This window comes from Phymastichus coffea, unplaced genomic scaffold (assembly GCF_024137745.1).
Source record: "Phymastichus coffea isolate CEN01 unplaced genomic scaffold, Cenicafe_Pcof_1.1 PCOF00091, whole genome shotgun sequence".
Taxonomy (NCBI): domain Eukaryota; kingdom Metazoa; phylum Arthropoda; class Insecta; order Hymenoptera; family Eulophidae; genus Phymastichus; species Phymastichus coffea.
Window position 1 is genome coordinate 334,047 of NW_026706902.1, and position 19,504 is coordinate 353,550.

Consider the following 19,504-nt stretch of genomic DNA (forward strand, 5'->3'; position numbering starts at 1 on the left):
AAATAATCTCTATGCTATTTAAAATATCACAATCATTTATAGTTGGTGCAAGTTAAATTTATAATTCCTCGTGCTTAATTTCATTTTGTAATATTAATGCAGTCTTGTCAGCTTCTTCAAACCATTCTTTATACAAAAGTTCTGGATGATCTATCATCCAAAATTTATGAAATGATATTGGCTCTTGAGAATCTAAGTAGCCAGTTGCATAATCAATAGGCCTTGCCTAAAATAAATGTATAAGTTTATTAGACTTTTATAAGAAAATGTATGTTATATATATCATTGAGAGACAGTCTATTCACTTGATGAAATAATGGAGAATGTGTGACTTTTACTCCTAAATGTGCTAAGCAAACTCCAAAAAGAAACATATCATCAGGAGTATTTGCACTAGGACATTCACATACTCCTGGTTTTATAATTTGTTCTACTAAAGGAGTTGATAAAACTAATCCAGCTCCTCCAGTTAAGTAGTCATAACCATGAATCTTTGTTGTACGATATCCATACCTCTCACCTAATGCCACAGTATTCTCAGGAATATAACAAGTAAGTAGTTTCATTAGTCGTCCCAAGCTAAAATACATTTTAATAATTATGAGAAATGTTACATTACGAAATTGATGAAAATAATCACCTTAATATGGTATCATCATCTGTAATTATAAGCCAACCTAGATTTTTTTCTTGAAGTATGGGAGCTGCATATTGTAATATTGCATAGGTTTTTGCACAATGCCCTTGCTCAGTACTGGGTACAACATGACCATCCTGTAAGTTTACATCTGAAAAAAATATCTTCAAAATAATTAATTTTGTATAATTAAAGCAGAATAATTTTATTCATTAATCTTTACCTAAGCAATCAGTAAAATATCCAATATTTTGAGCATATTTTGCCCAAGTATTGCGAATAATAGGCAGCCTGTCATTGTGATACTTAGCACAGGTTTTCACAGCAACATATGCATTTTGATAAGGTGATAATTTTGCCTGCAATGCAATACAGTTTATATGTGCCATCAAAATATTGATTAATTTTGAAACTTACACATGGATAGAATGGTTTAGGATATGTAGCACAGTTATCATTAGAAACTACACAAAATTCTGGTACATGAGTTAATCGAGCACCTTTACCTTTATTATAAATAAAAGTAGATAATTCATATGATGCATCTACAGAAAAGTCTACATTACTAGCTACAAATTCACTAGCCTTATTGCTTAAGCTGCAATAGAAAGGTTGAACAAACAATTAGCTAAAATTTGAATTTATCAATTTAAGTTATTACCTCTTCAATAAATATTTTGATATGGCAAAGCCAGAGGCTAAGTTTGGATATTTGAATTTTTTGGTGTGTTCTGCATAATGGTGTATAATAGTTGGCTCCTTATCATATAAAGCATATCCTATCCACAAATTCTGTAAAACATAAACAATCAGAGAAATAAAATTTCAAAGTTTAAACTCTTCCATAAAAAATATACATAATAAATAAATTTACCTTATATATATTTACATCATAACTATTTAAAACATATAAAAGCCTAGTCAAACGTATAGCTGTATTATCTGCACAAAAAACATACCAATCACCTACAATATTTTTATCATTTAAATATGCAATAATTGGTACTATGGTCCATGATCCATAAATATCTAGAGTATGAGTTAGAATAATTTGTGGAGGTTTCTATAAAGCAAATGAAAATAAAATATTATTTTAAAAGTAGAAATACATAAAAATTACTCTAAGAGATAAAATTTATACCTTTTCCAATGTATTTGCTTGTTTGATAATTTCAGACTGTAAAAGCTTAGCTTGTGCAGCATTGTATCCTTCTTCCTGACTCAAAATTATTATTAATAAATCAGCTGGTTCTGCAAATATGACATAAAAATTTAAGAAATATACCTTAAGATATTATAAACAGTCTCATAATGTCTTATAAATGCTTACCTAATGCAATTACAAAAGATCCTAATAACAGAACACAGATAATTGAAAAGTTTAAGTTTCTAGTTATCATATTTTAATTTTAGTCTATAAAATAGCACCTAAAATACAAATTTTGAATAATTACAGAAGAAATAATGGTAATCATCAAATATGATATCCCGAGCCGCGAGAATTGTTTCCAAAATGTTTTTTGCACTCACACTTATTCAACATACTAACCTTTCCCTCATCCGAAAAAATGTTGCAGAACCGTTACCAGAATTTACAAAATGTCCACCTTTGTTTCCAGAATAACGTTTCTGAAATATTAGTTATAGTTTTTCATATTTGGAAACAATCTGTGCAACATTTCTGTAACATTTTAGTAAATAACTAATATTCCAAAAACATTTGGTAACATTATTCCGGAAATGAAGGCCGACATTTTGCACGTTTCTGCAATATTTTTGTTAATTACCGAAAATGTTGGAGATATCGCAAGAAAATATGTTGCAATAATGTTTCTAAAACATTCTTGCTGGTTGTGTTTCTGATATTTTTATGCACGTGGATCTGATTAAAATATAAAATATATTTAAGTTGAAATAGAGATATATAAAAAAATAATCATACCTTGTGATGTACATATCATAATAAATAATTCATATTTTATTTATTTTTTACACTATTGTTGATGAATATAACTTTACTTTATTGATTCACTTTTGCACAGCAGTTGAATATTTAAAAACATACATTTTGTTACAAACAAAACGTCCTAAATCAAACGAGCATCTTGCTCGAATGATCAGACTGTATTAAAAGATCGGCAACAAATATTTGTTGGAAAAATAATCACAACTATTATCAAAATGTTGCCTACAAAGTAAAAAATTATTATTTCTGAATATGTAGAGGCAGATTTTGACTTCGTTTGTCTTGAACGTTACTGACATGTCATTCGGAGCTTTTACAACAGTGTAAAAAAATTAGTTGAGTTTACAAAATACAATTTGTTGACCGATCAACATTTTCGCTTCAAACTCATAACAAATTTAAATTTTTAATAAAATCATGGGTATTTAGTTAGTTTAACCAATTAAGCGATAACAAAATGAAATAAAAATTAATAGAAATCAGTATTATGACAGAAAAATTATAGCACGATACACAAGTGCTCGTCTTGGCTTGGCCGGGATTCAGTATGACCACGGAAAAGCACTGTCGTCATTATTATCGTCGCCATCACAGCGACGAGATCTGTGAGTGGCCGTCTGTTTTTTTGCGTGGTGATAATCCACGCTAGCTTTTTCTTCCATCCTTTCGTCGAATAAATCGGCGACCCGGAGGCTCTCTCCGTAGAGCCTTAAATCCTCAACTTCCCGAATAGAGCGCGCGAGTTTAATCGAGTGCCTGTTAAAGTGTGAGAACGTGCACCGCGATCGTTCCATCGCGGGGACACTCGGCAACACTTTATCTCTCTTCGATTCTCACTTTTATTCGCTCGCGAATTAACTTGACAACGGAAGATCTTTTGATCAAGACTCATTTCGGCACTGTTGATGAACATGGCTTACTGAAGAAGATGAAGGGTCTGCAGCAAGAATACGTTTCTCCATACGGAGGGGACCACCACCACCACGCATTCATCGTTCGCGACGGTAAAGACGGCCGAATTAGCCGACCAGGATATTTCTACGCAACAGCTACAGCTTCATACTTTTATTATCATGGACAAGAAGAGCAAATATCAACAGCCAAACCTCAAGGCGACTGCTACTGATTCTAAGAAAAGTCCAGGTTCAGGTGAACCATTTTATTCTTTATGTTTGTGCTCTGTTTGCTCGCAGCTCTCGCCATTTCTTAAACGTCACAACCAAGCATCTCGAAATTACTTTCTGATACTTAATTGTAACTAGCACCATCTATTTAGCTTTTCCAACTTTCTTTGAACTTTTGTTTTTGTTAATGGTTTTTTTTGCCTGATCAGAAACCATGTTATTTTCTTTAGTTGCAATTATGATACCTGGCTTTTGGTATATTCATAGTAATAAACTTCTTGACTTTACTTTTTAACTGTGAAGGTTGCGAGATTATATTTGTCTATAGTATTCAATGCTAACAAGAAATTCATACATAGTACAACAAGCGCGATATAAATAGTTAATTTATTGTTAAGTGTATGTAGTGTATATTTATACGTACTGCTTACATATAAATATAAACTGTATAAAATGCTTGAATGTTAAATTATCTTTATTTTGATAAATTACTTTATCAAAATAATTCTTTCATTAATTGTTAAAATTAAAGTTAAATATCCATTGTGATTGAATTTATTTTGAATTTTATGCATTACGTTACCCATGTATTTTATTTTTCAGATGTCAGCTCTTCTAAGCTTTTTCCAAAATCATCGCGTAAGCGAGAACCAACTGGCACAAATAGTTATCCCAAATATGATCAGCAGAGGAAGTCCAATGCACAGAAAACAAAAAATTTTGATAAGAGACCAAAACCTAAAGGATATTATCATGGCAGTTCAAAGGAGGATTCCAAGGTATGTTGACATTTACTTTTTTAGATAACACATAAAAAAACTTATATTTGCTAATTATAGGTAGTTGAAGATGAATCAGCTGAGCTTGGCTCAGTAATGGTCCAAGGAAGTAAAAAGCAGAACTTGAATCATCTGCTAAATTTTCATTATCCATCCCGTGATGTGCAAAGTGGATGGAATCGTGGAAGAAATGGCTATAGCAGTCACAATAATCGCTGGCTTCCAGCAGTTCATCGACACAAGTATAACAAAGAACAATTTTTACAAGCTAAGTAAGTCAAACCATTGAAATAGGTTTTTTTTAACAATAATATAAAAATATTAAAATAATTTGTAATTTGTCTTTAGCTGCCAATTTGTTGTTACTGCCAAGGGAGATTACTCTCTTTACTTGAATAATCCAGATATATTGGTTGACTGGAAATTAGTGCAACAAATTGTATTTATTAATATGTCATTATTGTTTAGAAAATGTGTAACTTTTATATTAATGTTTCTTTTGCTATTTACAGCGAGTTTATAGCTCTGAAAATCTGTCTTGTCCTATATGCCTATGTCCACCTGTTGCTGGAAAAATGACACGCTGTGGTCATGTTTACTGTTGGCCATGCATTCTTCATTATTTAGCTCTATCTGACAAGCAGCGTAAATGTCCTATATGTTATGAATCTATCCAAAAATCTGACTTGAAAAGGTAAATAATCAATCTACAAGTAGTAGTTTAAAGTTATACATGATAATTCATTTATTTCAATTTTCAGTGTTGTTGAAATAACAGAAAATAGTTTAAACATTGGAGACCACATTACCCTTCGATTGATGCGACGCCAAAAGGGATCAATGCTTGCAGTACCAGTTTCAGATATTGAAGCTTGCCCACCAACTACATTTTTATCTGTTGCTGAAAATTCTTGCCAACAAGTTTATTCAAAATTACTGTTAGCTAATGATAATGATGTGAGTTTTCAAACCCTTTCTCTGAAATTGTCAATTTGGTACGCATTGATTCATTTATTTTGTATAACAAAATAAATGGTTTATTGTAGATTATTAATATAATCGAAGCAGAAGGCGCTCATTTACAATATGAACTTTTGGAAGATCCAAATTCTCCTGAAAATTATTTTATTGAACAAGCTCTCGTTGAATTGTCTCTTAGAAATAATTTGTTACTGAAGGTATACTTTTCTGTTCTTGATTAATTTTTACTTAAATTGCATCTTATAACTATATACATATTATTTTGACTATTTTAGGGCATTACAGAATTAGATTCTGAAAAATCTGTAGCTTCTACAGAAAATGTTAAGATGAAAAGTCCAGAAACCCTTTTGTCTCCCAAAGAAGAAAGTCCTAAAAATAAAAACAATGATTTGAATCTAGTGAATAATAGCGATTTGAATGGACAATCAAATTATAACTTGAGTGACAATGGGAATGACATAGAACCTTCAACAAGCTCACAGGAATTTTATTATTTCTACCAAGGTATATTTTTAGATTAAGTTTGAATTAATTTCTGTTAAATATATTTCGTAACTTATATATTCATATCAATTTTTAGCCGAAGGTAAACAAAATGTTTATCTCCATGTAATGAACATCAAAATGTTGGAGATGCAATATGGCAGCTTAGAAAAATGTCCACGATTGATTTCGGGAAAACTAATTGAAAGAGAAGTTGGTAGCTATACTGAAGAATTGAGAAGTCGAATGCGATACCTACGTCATCTACCTTTAACCAGCGTTTTTGAAATAATCGAAATTGATTTACAGCCTCCGACTGTATCTGAAAATGTTATTGCGTATTTTGAAGGTGAGCTTTGTTAACAATTATATTAATTAGCACATTTTTTCATCGTCTTTGTAAATTAAATTCTATTATTTTCTTGTTAGGTCAAATTCTTTCTCGACAGAAGAAAAGAAAGCGTCGTGAAAGAGATGAAAGAAAGCGCGAGAAAAAAATCACAGAGGAAGAAAACAAACTCATGGGAAAATATCCAATTCCAAAGGTTCATATCGATTCTCGCAAACATTTCCCGCAATTCAACCCTGATATATCTGAGTAAATAAATTTACCTGATTACAAAGCCAAAAATGTATTTATAAAAAACAAAACAACCAGTGCTAATGTTTGCTTTACTAAATTTCTAGAATTGATACAGTATCACCTCCAGAATCAGTTGTAGCTTCGAGTCTCGCAAGCAGTCCGTCAATTTGCTCATCTGATGACATGTTATTTAAAGATGACGATAGACCAATACCAACTAATTGCGGACGATCATTTGCCCAAATGGTGCAAACCACTTCAACAAATAAATCAGTTGCATGGCCGTCTCGAGGCACTTCAAGAAACTTCGAGTCGAACGAATCAAATGCTGATAGTCAAAGAACTAAAGCCGATCCCATTGATTCTGAATTAGAGGAATATGTAGCTCCAGTTTATAATCAAAGTCTAGGAGAAGTCGTGGCCAAAGCATTTGAAAATTCAAATATGTTGAATTGCGGAGGTAGATCGAATGACAGCGTAGCCACAGGTAAAAAGAAAAAGAAAAAAGGAAAATCAACAGTCTTATTCACAACCAATATGGCTCGGACGTCCTAGCTTTTTTTCTACGTTTTTTCGCATTATACAATTTTGTTTTGCTTTCTACTTTCTTTCGACGAATGGTAATAAAAAATTTATTAAACTCAAGATTTAATTAATTAATTTAATGACAAGTTACACGAGCATTACTCGAGTATCCATTTATGTATATATTATGTTATTTTGTTTTGAACAAAATTTAATTACATTTGAAAATAAATAAAATCATGCAGAGTATGTTTGTTTACTGATCTAACATCCTATTTTATTTTTCATTTTAATAAAGTTAAAATCTAAAAAGCTGATTCATCTGAGAAATTAAACTGTCTATCCAAAAATACTAGTTTATTTTGAAAATAAAATAAACTTGATTATACTTTATCTTTAAATAATATTTGAAGCATGATGGAAATTTCCTTTCTAGTTATAAATACTAATTATTCAAATTACAAACTTATTTTGAAATGACCAGATTTAATGAATTTAAAAGAGAAGGGGGGAAAATAAGGCAATAAAACGTCATTGAAAAGAAATTTGGTGGTTTTATTTGGAATATAAAGTTGGAATTAGCTGTTTAAAATTGTACTATTACATGTTTTATTTGTATTATAGAAAAAAAGAAAGAAATAAAGACAAAATAAAAACGTAGAACATTATTCATTAAACCTACTTCTCAGGAATATTGATTGCGTGTAAAGTCTTAACTTTATTACAAACGCTTAGGATTAGAAACAAGAAAATGCTTCGTTACAAACAACATTCTAAATTTTTATTTTCCATTCTTCTCTCTGTACGGCATGGCGACTTTCTCTTCAGAACGAAGAAGTGCAGTCGTTGAAGATGTATCAAACAGCTTAGTCGACCTCTTCAATAGTGGGACCACCAGCGGGTCCACCACCCGGCGCAGCGCCACCAGCTCCGGGCGCTCCAGCAGCACCAGGGAAGCCAGGCATACCGCCAGGCATGCCAGCTGCGCCACCAACACCTTGATACATCTTGGTGACAATGGGATTGCAGATGGATTCAAGCTCCTTTTGCTTGTGTTCATACTCTTCCTTGTCGGCGAGCTGGTTGGCATCGAGCCACTTGATGATCTCGTTGCACTTGTCGAGGACGATTTGTTTGTCGCTGGCGCTAAGCTTATCCTTGATCTTCTCGTCTTCGACGGCACTTTTCATGTTGAAGCAGTAGGACTCCAGGCCGTTTTTGGCAGAGATGGTCTCCTTTTGCTTCTCGTCTTCGCTTCTATATTTCTCAGCCTCGTTGACCATGCGTTCAATATCTTCTTTGCTTAAGCGTCCCTTGTCATTAGTAATAGTGATTTTGTTCTCCTTTCCGGTAGACTTGTCAATGGCTGAGACGTTGAGAATGCCGTTGGCGTCAATGTCGAAAGTGACCTCAATCTGGGGCACACCGCGCGGCGCAGGTAGAATGCCACTTAGCTCGAATTTGCCGAGGAGGTTATTGTCCTTGGTCATGGCACGCTCACCCTCGTAGACTTGGATCAGTACGCCGGGCTGGTTATCGGCGTAAGTGGTGAAGGTCTGGGTCTGCTTGGTGGGGATGGTGGTGTTCCTCTTGATGAGTGCGGTCATAACACCGCCAGCAGTCTCAATACCCAAGGACAGCGGGGTGACATCGAGAAGCAGCAAGTCCTGCACTTCCTCGGATTTGTCGCCATGGAGGATAGCGGCCTGAACGGCTGCTCCGTAGGCGACAGCCTCGTCGGGGTTGATGGACTTATTAAGCTCTTTGCCATTGAAGAAGTCTTGCAAGAGCTTTTGGATCTTAGGGATTCTAGTAGAACCACCGACGAGGACGATGTCGTGGATCTGGGCCTTGTCCATCTTAGCATCGCGGAGAGACTTTTCGACCGGTTCAAGAGTGCCACGGAAGAGATCAGCGCATAGCTCTTCGAATCGAGCTCTGGTGATGGAGGTATAGAAGTCGATGCCCTCGTACAATGAGTCGATCTCGATGCTAGCCTGGGTGGACGATGAGAGAGTGCGCTTCGCACGCTCACAGGCTGTGCGCAGACGACGTAGGGCACGCTTATTGGCGGTGAGTTCCTTTTTGTATTTACGCTTGAACTCTTGCACGAAGTGATTAACCATGCGGTTGTCAAAGTCCTCACCACCCAAGTGAGTGTCACCAGCCGTAGACTTGACTTCGAAGATGCCGTCCTCGATGGTCAGAATCGACACGTCGAAGGTGCCACCGCCCAGATCGAAAATAAGGACGTTGCGCTCGCCGGTGGCCTTCTTGTCGAGACCATAGGCGATGGCGGCTGCAGTGGGCTCGTTGATAATACGCAACACATTCAAGCCCGAGATGGTACCAGCGTCCTTGGTTGCCTGACGCTGTGAGTCGTTGAAGTAGGCGGGCACAGTGATGACAGCGTTGCTGACAGTCATACCGAGGTAGGCCTCAGCGGTTTCCTTCATCTTCACCAACACCATCGAGCTCACCTCTTCTGGGAAGAAAGTCTTCGATTCTCCTTTGTACTGTACACGGATTTTCGGCTTGCCACCATCACTGATGACTTCAAACGGCCAATGTTTCATGTCAGCCTGGACAGTGGTATCCTCAAAGCGACGTCCAATGAGACGCTTGGCATCTGCAATAATAATCTATTATTAATTTATCCTAGGAATTCAACAAAGTATTTCATTCATTAAGCTAATTTAATATTGAATATTAGAAAACTTAAAATAATTTAAAAAATTTGATTTCAACTTATTAGATTAATTACAAAAATCATAAAGTAATTGTTCTTACTGATCATTTATGATAAAACATTTTACAAATTTTCCAAAAATATAAAGTTATTTGTAATGAAATATTAAATATTTTTTCACCGAAACAGTTAATAAATATTGGACATGAATTACAATATCAAAAGAGAGACAAAATTACGATGCACAAAATAAAATAACAAATTATAAGTTTAAACTTTGAGTTCCTGTAAAACAGAAAAGAAAGTGGAATATTGCTTGTTTATCTAATTGGAATTGAATTAATTTTTTTTTTAAATAAAGTGTACATTTCATAGAAACAAATAGTCACAACAGCAGGTAATGGTTCAAAATAATTGATAAAAAAAAAAGAAAAAGGGACCAATAAAAAACGATACACAACCCAAAATGCTGCTTTCAAAATGGACAACCTCGTAAAACCGATGAGTCATCGCACGTGTCACATGCGCTGTATTCAAGTGAATTTTCATTACAACTGACGATATTTGCGTCATTCTAATACAAACCGGAAAGGGGACCATGAACAATCGCGATTTCGGAACTCATCAATATGAATAATAGGAATTTTTTATGGCATAGCTTACCAAAGATGGTGTTGTTGGGATTCATCGCGACCTGGTTCTTGGCGGCATCACCGATAAGACGCTCAGTGTCTGTGAAGGCCACGTAACTAGGGGTAGTGCGATTACCCTGGTCGTTAGCGATAATTTCGACCTTTCCATGCTGGAACACTCCGACACAAGAATAGGTCGTGCCAAGATCAATACCAACTGCAGGTGCTTTCTTGTCCATTTTAGCTGCTAATGTTCAGTCTGTAAAAGTAAAATGTTGGATGAAATAAAATATTGTTACTATTTCTTTTAGACAAATTTTCACGTTATTTAAATTTATACTACAATTTTATTAGATTATATAGTTTAGAGATGGTCGAGGTGAATTGATATGAAATACTCTCAAATGACAAGCGGAATATTAAAAATTTTCACTTCGTAGCTGCATTGGCGATTATTTTTCGCTAATTGTACCTCAATGATTTTCAACTATTTCATATTTAAATAATTTCGAAACAAAATCTCGTGTAATCAATTAACAAATTCTCGTGGTCTGTAACATCTTTAACACAAAAGAAAAATGTCTACCATCCGTTGTTCTCACGCGCGCTCGCGGCCATTGATTTTTTTGTTGAGCACTATCACAGTCAATTTTTCAAATATAGCAACGAAATACCCCTTGGATTGACTCGATAAAAAAAGTAAGAAAAACCACGATTTTATAATTTCGATAAAAAGTGAAGTTTAATATACCTGATAATAAGTAGTAAAAAGCGTGGACGACTTGACGGTCGTAAGAAATGAAGAAGTCTTCAGTGTAACGATTCGCAACGTGAGTGAGGCGCGGCGCGACGGCGGGCGGCATATATGGCCTCCCCACCACGACGCTTCTCGAACATTCGGTCGATAACGACTAACGCGCCACCAGCCAATAGCGAACCGTTTTGCCGTTCGAACTCGCGCTTTGGCGCCTCATTCGCTGATGTAAAGATACGCCGTGAATCAAGTACACGTTTACCCGCCACATTTTCTCGTGGTTTCGCGAAATTACTATTGGCCATCTCATTACTGAAATGAAGTATTAAGTATTACATCTAAAATTCAGAACTGATATACGCTGTATATTTATTTATTCTCTTAAATAGAAGAAGTATCAACTCGCTCTCTGAAAAGTAAAAATTGCATAATACATGACGAGGTAATGCACGTGTATGCATTCCAGTGATCTTTGAAACGCGTGGTTTTCTCGTTCATTCTCGCATGTCCTTCCACATAAATGCCTATTACGTATATGTATTTTCCACTTTACGAAGTCGCGAAAGCAATGCTACTATTTCTACAATGTAGAAAAGGTTTAGCCATTTTTCTTTTCAAATCGGTACCACACAGAAAAAATGTTATAAATTTGACTAGAATAAAGATGTCCGCTTAGGTTCTATAACCAAGAATTTCTGGAAGCGTTCCTGGAATTTCTATACATGATTTCTTTGTCAATTTTTCTTCGTATGTAATTTAATGCGCTTTCCTTTTCTATTTGAGTATATACCTTTAGTTGACAAATAAAGATAAATTTAATTATTTTTATCGTAATTTAATTAAAACCATGAACATGTGCCACCGATGAATTGAGTGTCAATTGTTTATCACTTATAAAATGTTTAGCTAATCAGACATTCAACTCAACAATTAAAATGGTCAAAAAAGAATATAAATATCTGAATATACATATTAAACAATAATTTCACTGTGCCGCCTCGATAACTGGATTTTAACACGTGCAATTACACGTCAGTGAGCATAAAGTGGAATAATTGATATCTAGTGAAAGCCTATGCAGACGATCACGGAAAAAGAGCTCGGCTAGATATAAGCATATGAATAAGTTTGCAAGTATGTAATGTCACGTAGGTCGCGCGCTTCGTGTTTTGTCCACAGCACAGAGAAATTAATTATGAGAGGATATTGAGCGATTACAAGTAATTTAGACGCTGCGGATTTAGCTGCTACGTCAAAAGTAAAAAATCGACCATGGCATAGAGTCGTGTTAGATATAGATATAGACATGAACTTTGCTAGTGTAACGATGAATCAGCCACGCAGTTTTACCTTTACCTGTACGATCTAGGAAAATACACGTTAAATGCGCGAGAGCTGACTAATGAAACGTTGGAGACTTCAAGTACGACGAACTCATATATATATGTACAGGTTACGAATTCTGTTTAGAAATTCAAGCCTGTATTTATAAGTTTCATCGAGGAAACCGGAGCGAGTTTGCACTTAGTGAATCTATAGAACTATATTTGAAAGTTGTTGTTTAATTATTGAACATATTCACCTTGAACAAATTTAAAATGTCACTCACAAATGATACATACATATCAGATACACTTACGATATCAGATAATACAAGTATTTTTATTAAACGAGAATAAATGTATTTATCTATGAATTAGTTGTCGTATCTTTGATTATGTAAATGACAACTATTTGTCTTAATAAAGTCACCAATGCATTAAATAATGGGACACTGAGACTAATCATACAAAAATGACTGAATGTTATAAAATAATTAGACTACCATAAAATCTAATCAAGTTTATACATACAAGATAAATTGACGGAAAACAATTTTTCCGCCATTTATTTTTCAAATCTATCTTCGATTGACATTATCTCTGATTTTATACGCATTGAATGCGTTCTCAAGTTTTAATATTCTCCACTAATGTTGTGCATCATAATATATATTTGAAAAACTTTAAAATATTCAAGAACATTGCAGTTGGCGGCAGGCATTGCGTAGTGACCAGTGTTCTCAAGTTCTATATAGAAGAGATTTAATAATGTCTAACCGCAATTAAACCACATAGTTTATATTAAATCGAAAAAAGAAGGATATTAATTACGTAGTTTACTGGAAAAAAATGAAATAAAAATAAAAGGATTGCATTGAATAAAGAGTTCGAGTGATAATCAGCAAAAATTGGGCGGTTATTCTACGTTGCTTGCCGAAAAAGTCGTTGCAGTAAAATATTCAAACATGTGTAAAATCGACGTCTATTGAAGAATTTGGCTACGCAGGCGAGACGGCAGCTGCTACAATGCCTTCTCTTCCTTTCTGTGTAGCTTTTCTTTGCACTGTACTATAGCAACAGCTGAACGGATGTAGTAGGTATAACGGTGCTTTCGACCAAATATCTGGGTCCACCAACGAAGTCGCGCTTCGGAGTTGCCTTGGCTTTGACAGACTGTATATGCCGTGTTCATCACGAAAGGCGTTGTTAAACAATCGTAGAGATTTCTTTTGCGAAAAACGCTCTCCGAATAATTTCGACAAACGTCAATACGAGTGCGCTCACGACTGCATCTCTGTAAAGTAAATGATCAATTGACCCGATGTTTATCCAATTTTATATCACGAATATTTTTATTCGCAACATCTTGTCTCGGGTAGAAACGGTCTTCCGATTCTGTTGAAAGGGAAGCGCGCTCAGAAATAAAACGATGTGGCGCGGATCTAAGCACGAGCAAAATAAAGAGATCGTGTATAAATCAAAGTCTTTCAAAAATGAACAACACTTTTTCAATGAAGGACGCAAGTATAAAGTTGAGCCAACAAAACAACTAAATCCGCTCTGATAAAAATAGGCCAACGTCTAACAGAGTTCGTGCGAATGAATACTGGACGAACAGTGTACAATGATCCGCAAGAACGAATGATTCATCCGCTGAAGTTTTAACGGGCTGCATCGTCCTCGATCGCGCGGAATATCACCTATAGGCTTCTGCTGCGTGGGTCTAGCAAACTCCACGACAAAGCGACCGATAAGCAATGCCGACATGTCACCGGTCAAGAGTCATGGCAGTCAAGTTTGCGGCCTTTCGTTATATTAATTAGCACGTAGTTGGCAAGTTTATGCGGTGACTAGTGTGCCATAAATTTATTTTTATTAATTACTGTCTTTGCGTGACAGGCAAAGCAATGAGTTCTCATTGCTCAGCTCAATGAATAAATGTTTAATCTTTGGATTGGATTGCGTTTAAAGCACGCAAAGACTACACTAACTTCGCGAATGAACAGCACATCATGATCGAAAATACTTTAAGTGAATCATCTGTACGAATGTTAAATTTAATGGATTTACGGAGATATAGAGATTTCAATGATTGGCTGTATACTAACAATCTGATGACATGCATGTGCATTTTTTCACAGAAGTGTCACGCTTCAGAAGTCGTATGCTTTGGCAGATAGGCTTATGGATTATACCGTGAAGCTGAATATCTGAAATGCATTAACATCTCAAGTAATTATTTATCATTTATTATGAATGATTTTTCATGTTCTATCATAGTCTTCTAAAGGTAAAGATGTGGTTTTGCATAAGAAAGACTAGGCTTTAAACGTCTTCATCGAACTTCTTTCGATTTTTGAAATGAAAATATATCGACATATCAATATATGTGTATGTATATATTGATCAATATATGTATACATTGATATTGATTTTCAGTGGTCAGCCATACACCATTCTATGTGAAGTAGCAAAGTTACCATGAAACAAATAGCATTGAATTTGGCTTATATTGAATCCATAACTGCCATAATATCATACACTCAAGTATAAAATTAATAGCACAATAGCACAAAAAGGCTTAGATATTTAATGAAATCTATGGTTATATATTCATACATTTTTGAGTATATATTAATTCTGAAAAAAAATAAATTTTGTGCTGACCAAATGTTTACGATGTTATCATTGAAGAGAAATGATTACAAATATATAAAATAATGTCACCAAATTATGTAAAAAGTGCCAAAAATATAAATTAGTTCTAGAGTTAATAACCCTATTTGAAGTCTTTCAAAAATTATTTTTTTAAAATGCTTCTTTAATTTTGATTTATTATTTTTTCATTTTCTTCTCGATTGGAATTCTTTTCAATCTGTTTATTTCTTCGTCCAACTGTTCAGTTTTCTTCTTGTAGTCTTCGTCATTTATTATGATTTCTTCAAACGTTCTTGATAATTTATCAATTATAGAATCGTCGATATCCTCCTAAAAACATAACTTTTTTCATTTTTTGATACTGCTAGTACCTAATTAAATTGAATTTTCGCAATTTTGTTAACTTTTGGTAAAAATGGTTTCGAATCATGTTAATACAAATTTAATTTATAAGAAAAGACACTATGAATAATATTTCTTTTTTATTCAATGTTACCTTTTTATTTTCATTAGCAACCGACTTTTTGTATGGCAGCTGTGGTTTTACAATCATGAAAAGGAAAGATAAAAATAAAATGGTTTATGAAAGTGATAAAAGTATAAATGTAAAAAGTATATTTACTTTAGAAGGTAGAGAAATTTGATTTTTAGTTAATGGCGCTCCATTGGTTTTTTTGATAATCTGATATGGTATACGCAAAGGTTTGTCTTCCTAAAATTAGAAACAATATATGTAAATTTTGATTGATGTTTTTTCTATTTTATTCAACAACCCAGTTCATTTTTATCACTGACAACAAGTTCTTTTGAGGACTAAGGGTTCAATTTTTGAAAAAAGAAAAGAAAAAAGAAAATAAAATGTTGCCAAAAATAAAAAGGAAATGATTAAAAGTATCAAGTATACTATTATTACCAAAGAGTCGGATTGTATAGAACTTTGATTTATATCTTGATATTGATTGTTTTCCATAATTTTATTAAAACGCATCCTTTCCTGCATTCTGTGTTTTCTTCTCTTTGCTTTTGACAGTCCAATAATAGGGTATACTATTGGTTTATTTTGAACAGCTTGAAGTGGGTTGTATGATGTGAAATTGTCATCCTAAAGTGAAAATTATCTTTATAAATAATAATAATGCTCCAAAATAATACTGATATGTAGAAATTTGATGTTGCATTTTTATAATGGAATAATCAAACAATTTTGTTAACTAATGCATAATTTTCAATAAATGTACCATCCACTTTTCTGTATTTGACGTATCTACAGGGTTGACATCAATTGGTAAGATATTTGGTTCTGTTTGTAATTTTGTATCATATATTGCATCATCAATCACAGATGTCTTTGCTGAACAATACTTTATGTGATTCTGTGTAAAATAAACAATATTTGATAATATTGAATATTGCTTGCGTTACAAATAAAACTTACTTTAAATTCCGTTCGTTTGACTTTATGGAATACATTAAATGGACACTGCATAAAATTTGACGCTGGGAAATTCTTGGAGCATACGGTAAGGTGAAATAGCATTCGAGACCTCCGAACGCGATGTACTTTATCATATATGCAGGTTTCGTACGGATCAAAGGGTTCCATTTTTACTTTTTACTGAAAGTGACTTGATTGCATATATATAAGTAATGGTCTTTCAAGTGATATTGTTTTATTAGTAATCTGATTGGCTAAATGTAGTTACAAGTGCATTGGGCACCTTGTATAAAATAGCACAGCAGCTGACATGTTCAGCAAATCGGAGCTAATAAACCTCTAGGCGTTGTACTTTGATATGTTACACAGGTCAACATGAAATTTTTCCAAGAATATCAGTAATGTATCTCGAAATATTACGATGCGTTGAACACGAATCCGTTCTTGAAATTGCTCTATTACGTCGTACTTTTGAGATATCCTAACCTAAATGTGTAAAAAATATGTTTTTTGGCTATATTTGGCTATATTTTAGCTATATTTTTTTATTCAAACATTATGGGAATTTTTTTTTCCTAAAAACGACTCATACCATCTGAAAGTATAACTCTTACCCTTCAAAATCCATTTTTCAGATTTCGAATATCTTTTTTTTTTCCAATACTTCGTGCGGAAAGTGCGTTTTCCCGCACGCTCGGTAGAAAACGTGCGTTAAAAATCACACTTTCTACACGTCGTACCAACAAAAACGGTAAGGCACATGTTCAGGAAAGAGTTTCTCGTCTCGTGTACCTTTCCATCCTCGCTTCGTTCGGGCGTAAACGTCAGACAAGACAAGAATCCATTTTCCCGCACTTGTATCGTAATGTACTATTTTATCTAGATATCGTCAATTGAAGTTAAGTATTTTAGTGGTATTTTAACATCGCACAGGTCATTGTTTTATTTAAACCAAACCAAAATTAACTTCGAACAGATCTGTCATCAAGAACAATTAGGTCTTTGTATTTTTGTTGGAATTTTAACAAATACACCGAATTTGTAATAGTACATTACGATACAAGTGCGGGAATAGTACATTACGATACAAGAGCGGGCAAATAGATTCTTGTCTCGTGTGGCGTTTACGCCCGAACAAAGCGAGGGTGGAAAGGTACACGAGACGAGAAACTTTTTCCCGAACATGTGCCGTACCGTATTTTTTTATACGACGTGTGGAAAATGCGATTTTCAACGCACGTTTTTTGCCAAGCGTGCGGGAAAACGCACTTTCCGCACGGAGTATAGAAAATATTTGTTTCACACTAGATCCTCTATGAAAGTAAAGTGGAGCCTTGTTATTTCCCAAATATTCCCCGTAAGTCGTCCTACAAGAGTTTGGATTCTGAATAGCTTTACCAGGGACTGACGGTACTTTTTTAACTATTGCTTTGATGTTATATCTTTAACTATTTCATCTATTAAGTCAACAAGTGTTTCTATAGGTTTAAATTTATTGATGTTGTTTATTGGAATAGCTTCTGATTCAAAATACAAAGCTTTTGTTAAATTTATTAGTTTTATCCCTTATGATCGGGTTTATTGAGATTATCATTGATAATTTTATTTGCCATTATGATTTTTTTTAATTCCTCGGTGGATTTTAGTTGTATTTTTTTATAATTTTCTTGTATAATTAAGAATCTTGTATGAGATCTATTATGGTAAAAATTACAATTCCCTTGTGAACATATATATAGGTCCTAATATCAAGCAGTATTTTTTCTGGAAAATTTATATCCTCATGTACAGCTTCCAATATGGGATATGAATTTCTATAGTTTTTTTTAGTATTATTTGTTTAAATTTTTTGCAAATGAGTTTGTCTTCTATAATTTATTTAACACTTTAGTACTTAAGGGTTTTTTATTATCAACTTTTTGAGTTTCCTAATTCTAGTATTAATATTCTCAATCAATTTAAGTTTATTAGTTAGTTTATAGAAAAGTATTATATATAGGCCTTATGGAACTATTTTTTATGTTTATTATTGTTTTTAATCACTTTGGTAATTGCAATTTATTATATCTAGTCTTTTTGTTTTCATTATTGTAAATTTAAGACAGTTCTTGATAGCATTGATTCAAAAGAGAAAGTTTGCTCTATGTCTAGTAGGTTTTTATCAATTAAAAAAGCGATTTTTTAAAAATAATTTGAGTATATTCTTTTTATAGATTTTGAAGTCCATTTTTCTCCCTAAATACCACCTCCACATGCAATTATTGAGTTGATTATACTATGCAATAGTGCATAGTAAGGGATTCTTAGTATTTCTGAATTCATAATTCTTGATGATTTGTAAGAAATAAAAATTAGGTACTTGGTATTATTGTATATATTTTATAGATGTAGGTCCTATTTCATGTTACTGTCAATGGTAATACTTAAATATTTTATGTTATCTACTCTGTTTATTTTTATTACCTTGAACTATTTACTGTTCAAGTTTTTTGATGTATTATTACAATTTATTGTTACCAATTTCAATATGTTTTATATGTATTTAATGTTAATTTATTAAATGTTAATCAACTACAAATAATCACAAGTTGATTATTCCAAGCATCTCTGGTACTTATGTTATTCTGAAAGCCAAATTATTTTCTGTGTGTCCTTTTTTCATATATTTCAACTAGGTGAGAGGTCAGCAATATATATATAGGTCTGTGATTTTTAAGTGCGTGTTTTTCTTTTTATTTATGTATTGGAATAATTTCTACCTCTTTTAGCACATCAGGTGAAATTTCTTTTTCAATACTTTTATTTATTACATTCACTATAGGTGATGTATTAAAAAATATTTTTAATTATGCTTATAAATGTAAACAAAATTTCAAAATTTTGACAACTAAAATAGTTGAAAATTGGTACTTATATTTATTATTGAAAGTGGA

General features: G+C 33.4%; 4 protein-coding genes across 9 annotated transcripts; 1 reads left to right on the forward strand and 3 right to left on the reverse strand.

The window, feature by feature from the left end:
- Positions 1 to 40: 40 nt before the first annotated feature.
- LOC131669320 (beta-1,3-glucosyltransferase) lies at positions 41 to 2,856 on the reverse strand. 5 transcript variants are annotated; one of them, XM_058944112.1, is made up of 11 exons: positions 2,580 to 2,856; positions 2,425 to 2,519; positions 1,968 to 2,065; positions 1,779 to 1,888; positions 1,512 to 1,700; positions 1,299 to 1,429; positions 1,055 to 1,235; positions 861 to 996; positions 641 to 788; positions 306 to 579; positions 41 to 226 (listed from the first exon to the last, which is right to left on the reverse strand). In XM_058944112.1, the coding sequence occupies exons 3-11, from the start codon at positions 2,035 to 2,037 to the stop codon at positions 59 to 61; spliced, it is 1,407 nt and encodes a 468-aa protein (XP_058800095.1). In that variant the 5' UTR covers positions 2,038 to 2,065; positions 2,425 to 2,519; positions 2,580 to 2,856; the 3' UTR covers positions 41 to 58. The 5 variants fall into 5 exon arrangements, with proteins under 5 accessions (XP_058800095.1, XP_058800094.1, XP_058800092.1 ...); XM_058944111.1 differs by lacking the exon at positions 2,425 to 2,519; XM_058944109.1 differs by lacking the exons at positions 2,425 to 2,519; positions 2,580 to 2,856 and adding an exon at positions 2,187 to 2,381.
- A 309-nt stretch (positions 2,857 to 3,165) lies between these two features.
- On the forward strand, positions 3,166 to 7,469 carry LOC131669315 (E3 ubiquitin-protein ligase RNF10). The gene is made up of 11 exons (XM_058944100.1): positions 3,166 to 3,752; positions 4,331 to 4,506; positions 4,567 to 4,778; positions 4,855 to 4,945; positions 5,019 to 5,200; positions 5,268 to 5,463; positions 5,553 to 5,684; positions 5,763 to 5,994; positions 6,071 to 6,322; positions 6,403 to 6,571; positions 6,661 to 7,469. Exons 1-11 carry the CDS (start codon positions 3,677 to 3,679, stop codon positions 7,109 to 7,111), a joined length of 2,169 nt encoding a protein of 722 aa, XP_058800083.1. The 5' UTR covers positions 3,166 to 3,676; the 3' UTR covers positions 7,112 to 7,469.
- Positions 7,470 to 7,615: 146 nt separating this feature from the next.
- Positions 7,616 to 11,290, reverse strand: LOC131669317 (heat shock 70 kDa protein cognate 4-like). The gene is given in 5 exon segments (XM_058944104.1): positions 7,616 to 9,080; positions 9,083 to 9,159; positions 9,161 to 9,710; positions 10,434 to 10,661; positions 11,154 to 11,290. Coding segments are annotated over 4 exon segments (1,968 nt in total). The 5' UTR covers positions 10,642 to 10,661; positions 11,154 to 11,290; the 3' UTR covers positions 7,616 to 7,947.
- Positions 11,291 to 14,916: 3,626 nt separating this feature from the next.
- Positions 14,917 to 17,389, reverse strand: LOC131669288 (protein D7-like). 2 transcript variants are annotated; one of them, XM_058944064.1, is made up of 7 exons: positions 17,186 to 17,389; positions 16,572 to 17,057; positions 16,375 to 16,509; positions 16,050 to 16,238; positions 15,759 to 15,848; positions 15,633 to 15,671; positions 14,917 to 15,466 (listed from the first exon to the last, which is right to left on the reverse strand). In XM_058944064.1, the coding sequence occupies exons 2-7, from the start codon at positions 16,737 to 16,739 to the stop codon at positions 15,314 to 15,316; spliced, it is 774 nt and encodes a 257-aa protein (XP_058800047.1). In that variant the 5' UTR covers positions 16,740 to 17,057; positions 17,186 to 17,389; the 3' UTR covers positions 14,917 to 15,313. The 2 variants fall into 2 exon arrangements, with proteins under 2 accessions (XP_058800047.1, XP_058800048.1); XM_058944065.1 differs by lacking the exon at positions 15,633 to 15,671.
- Between the last annotated feature and the right edge of the window lie 2,115 nt (positions 17,390 to 19,504).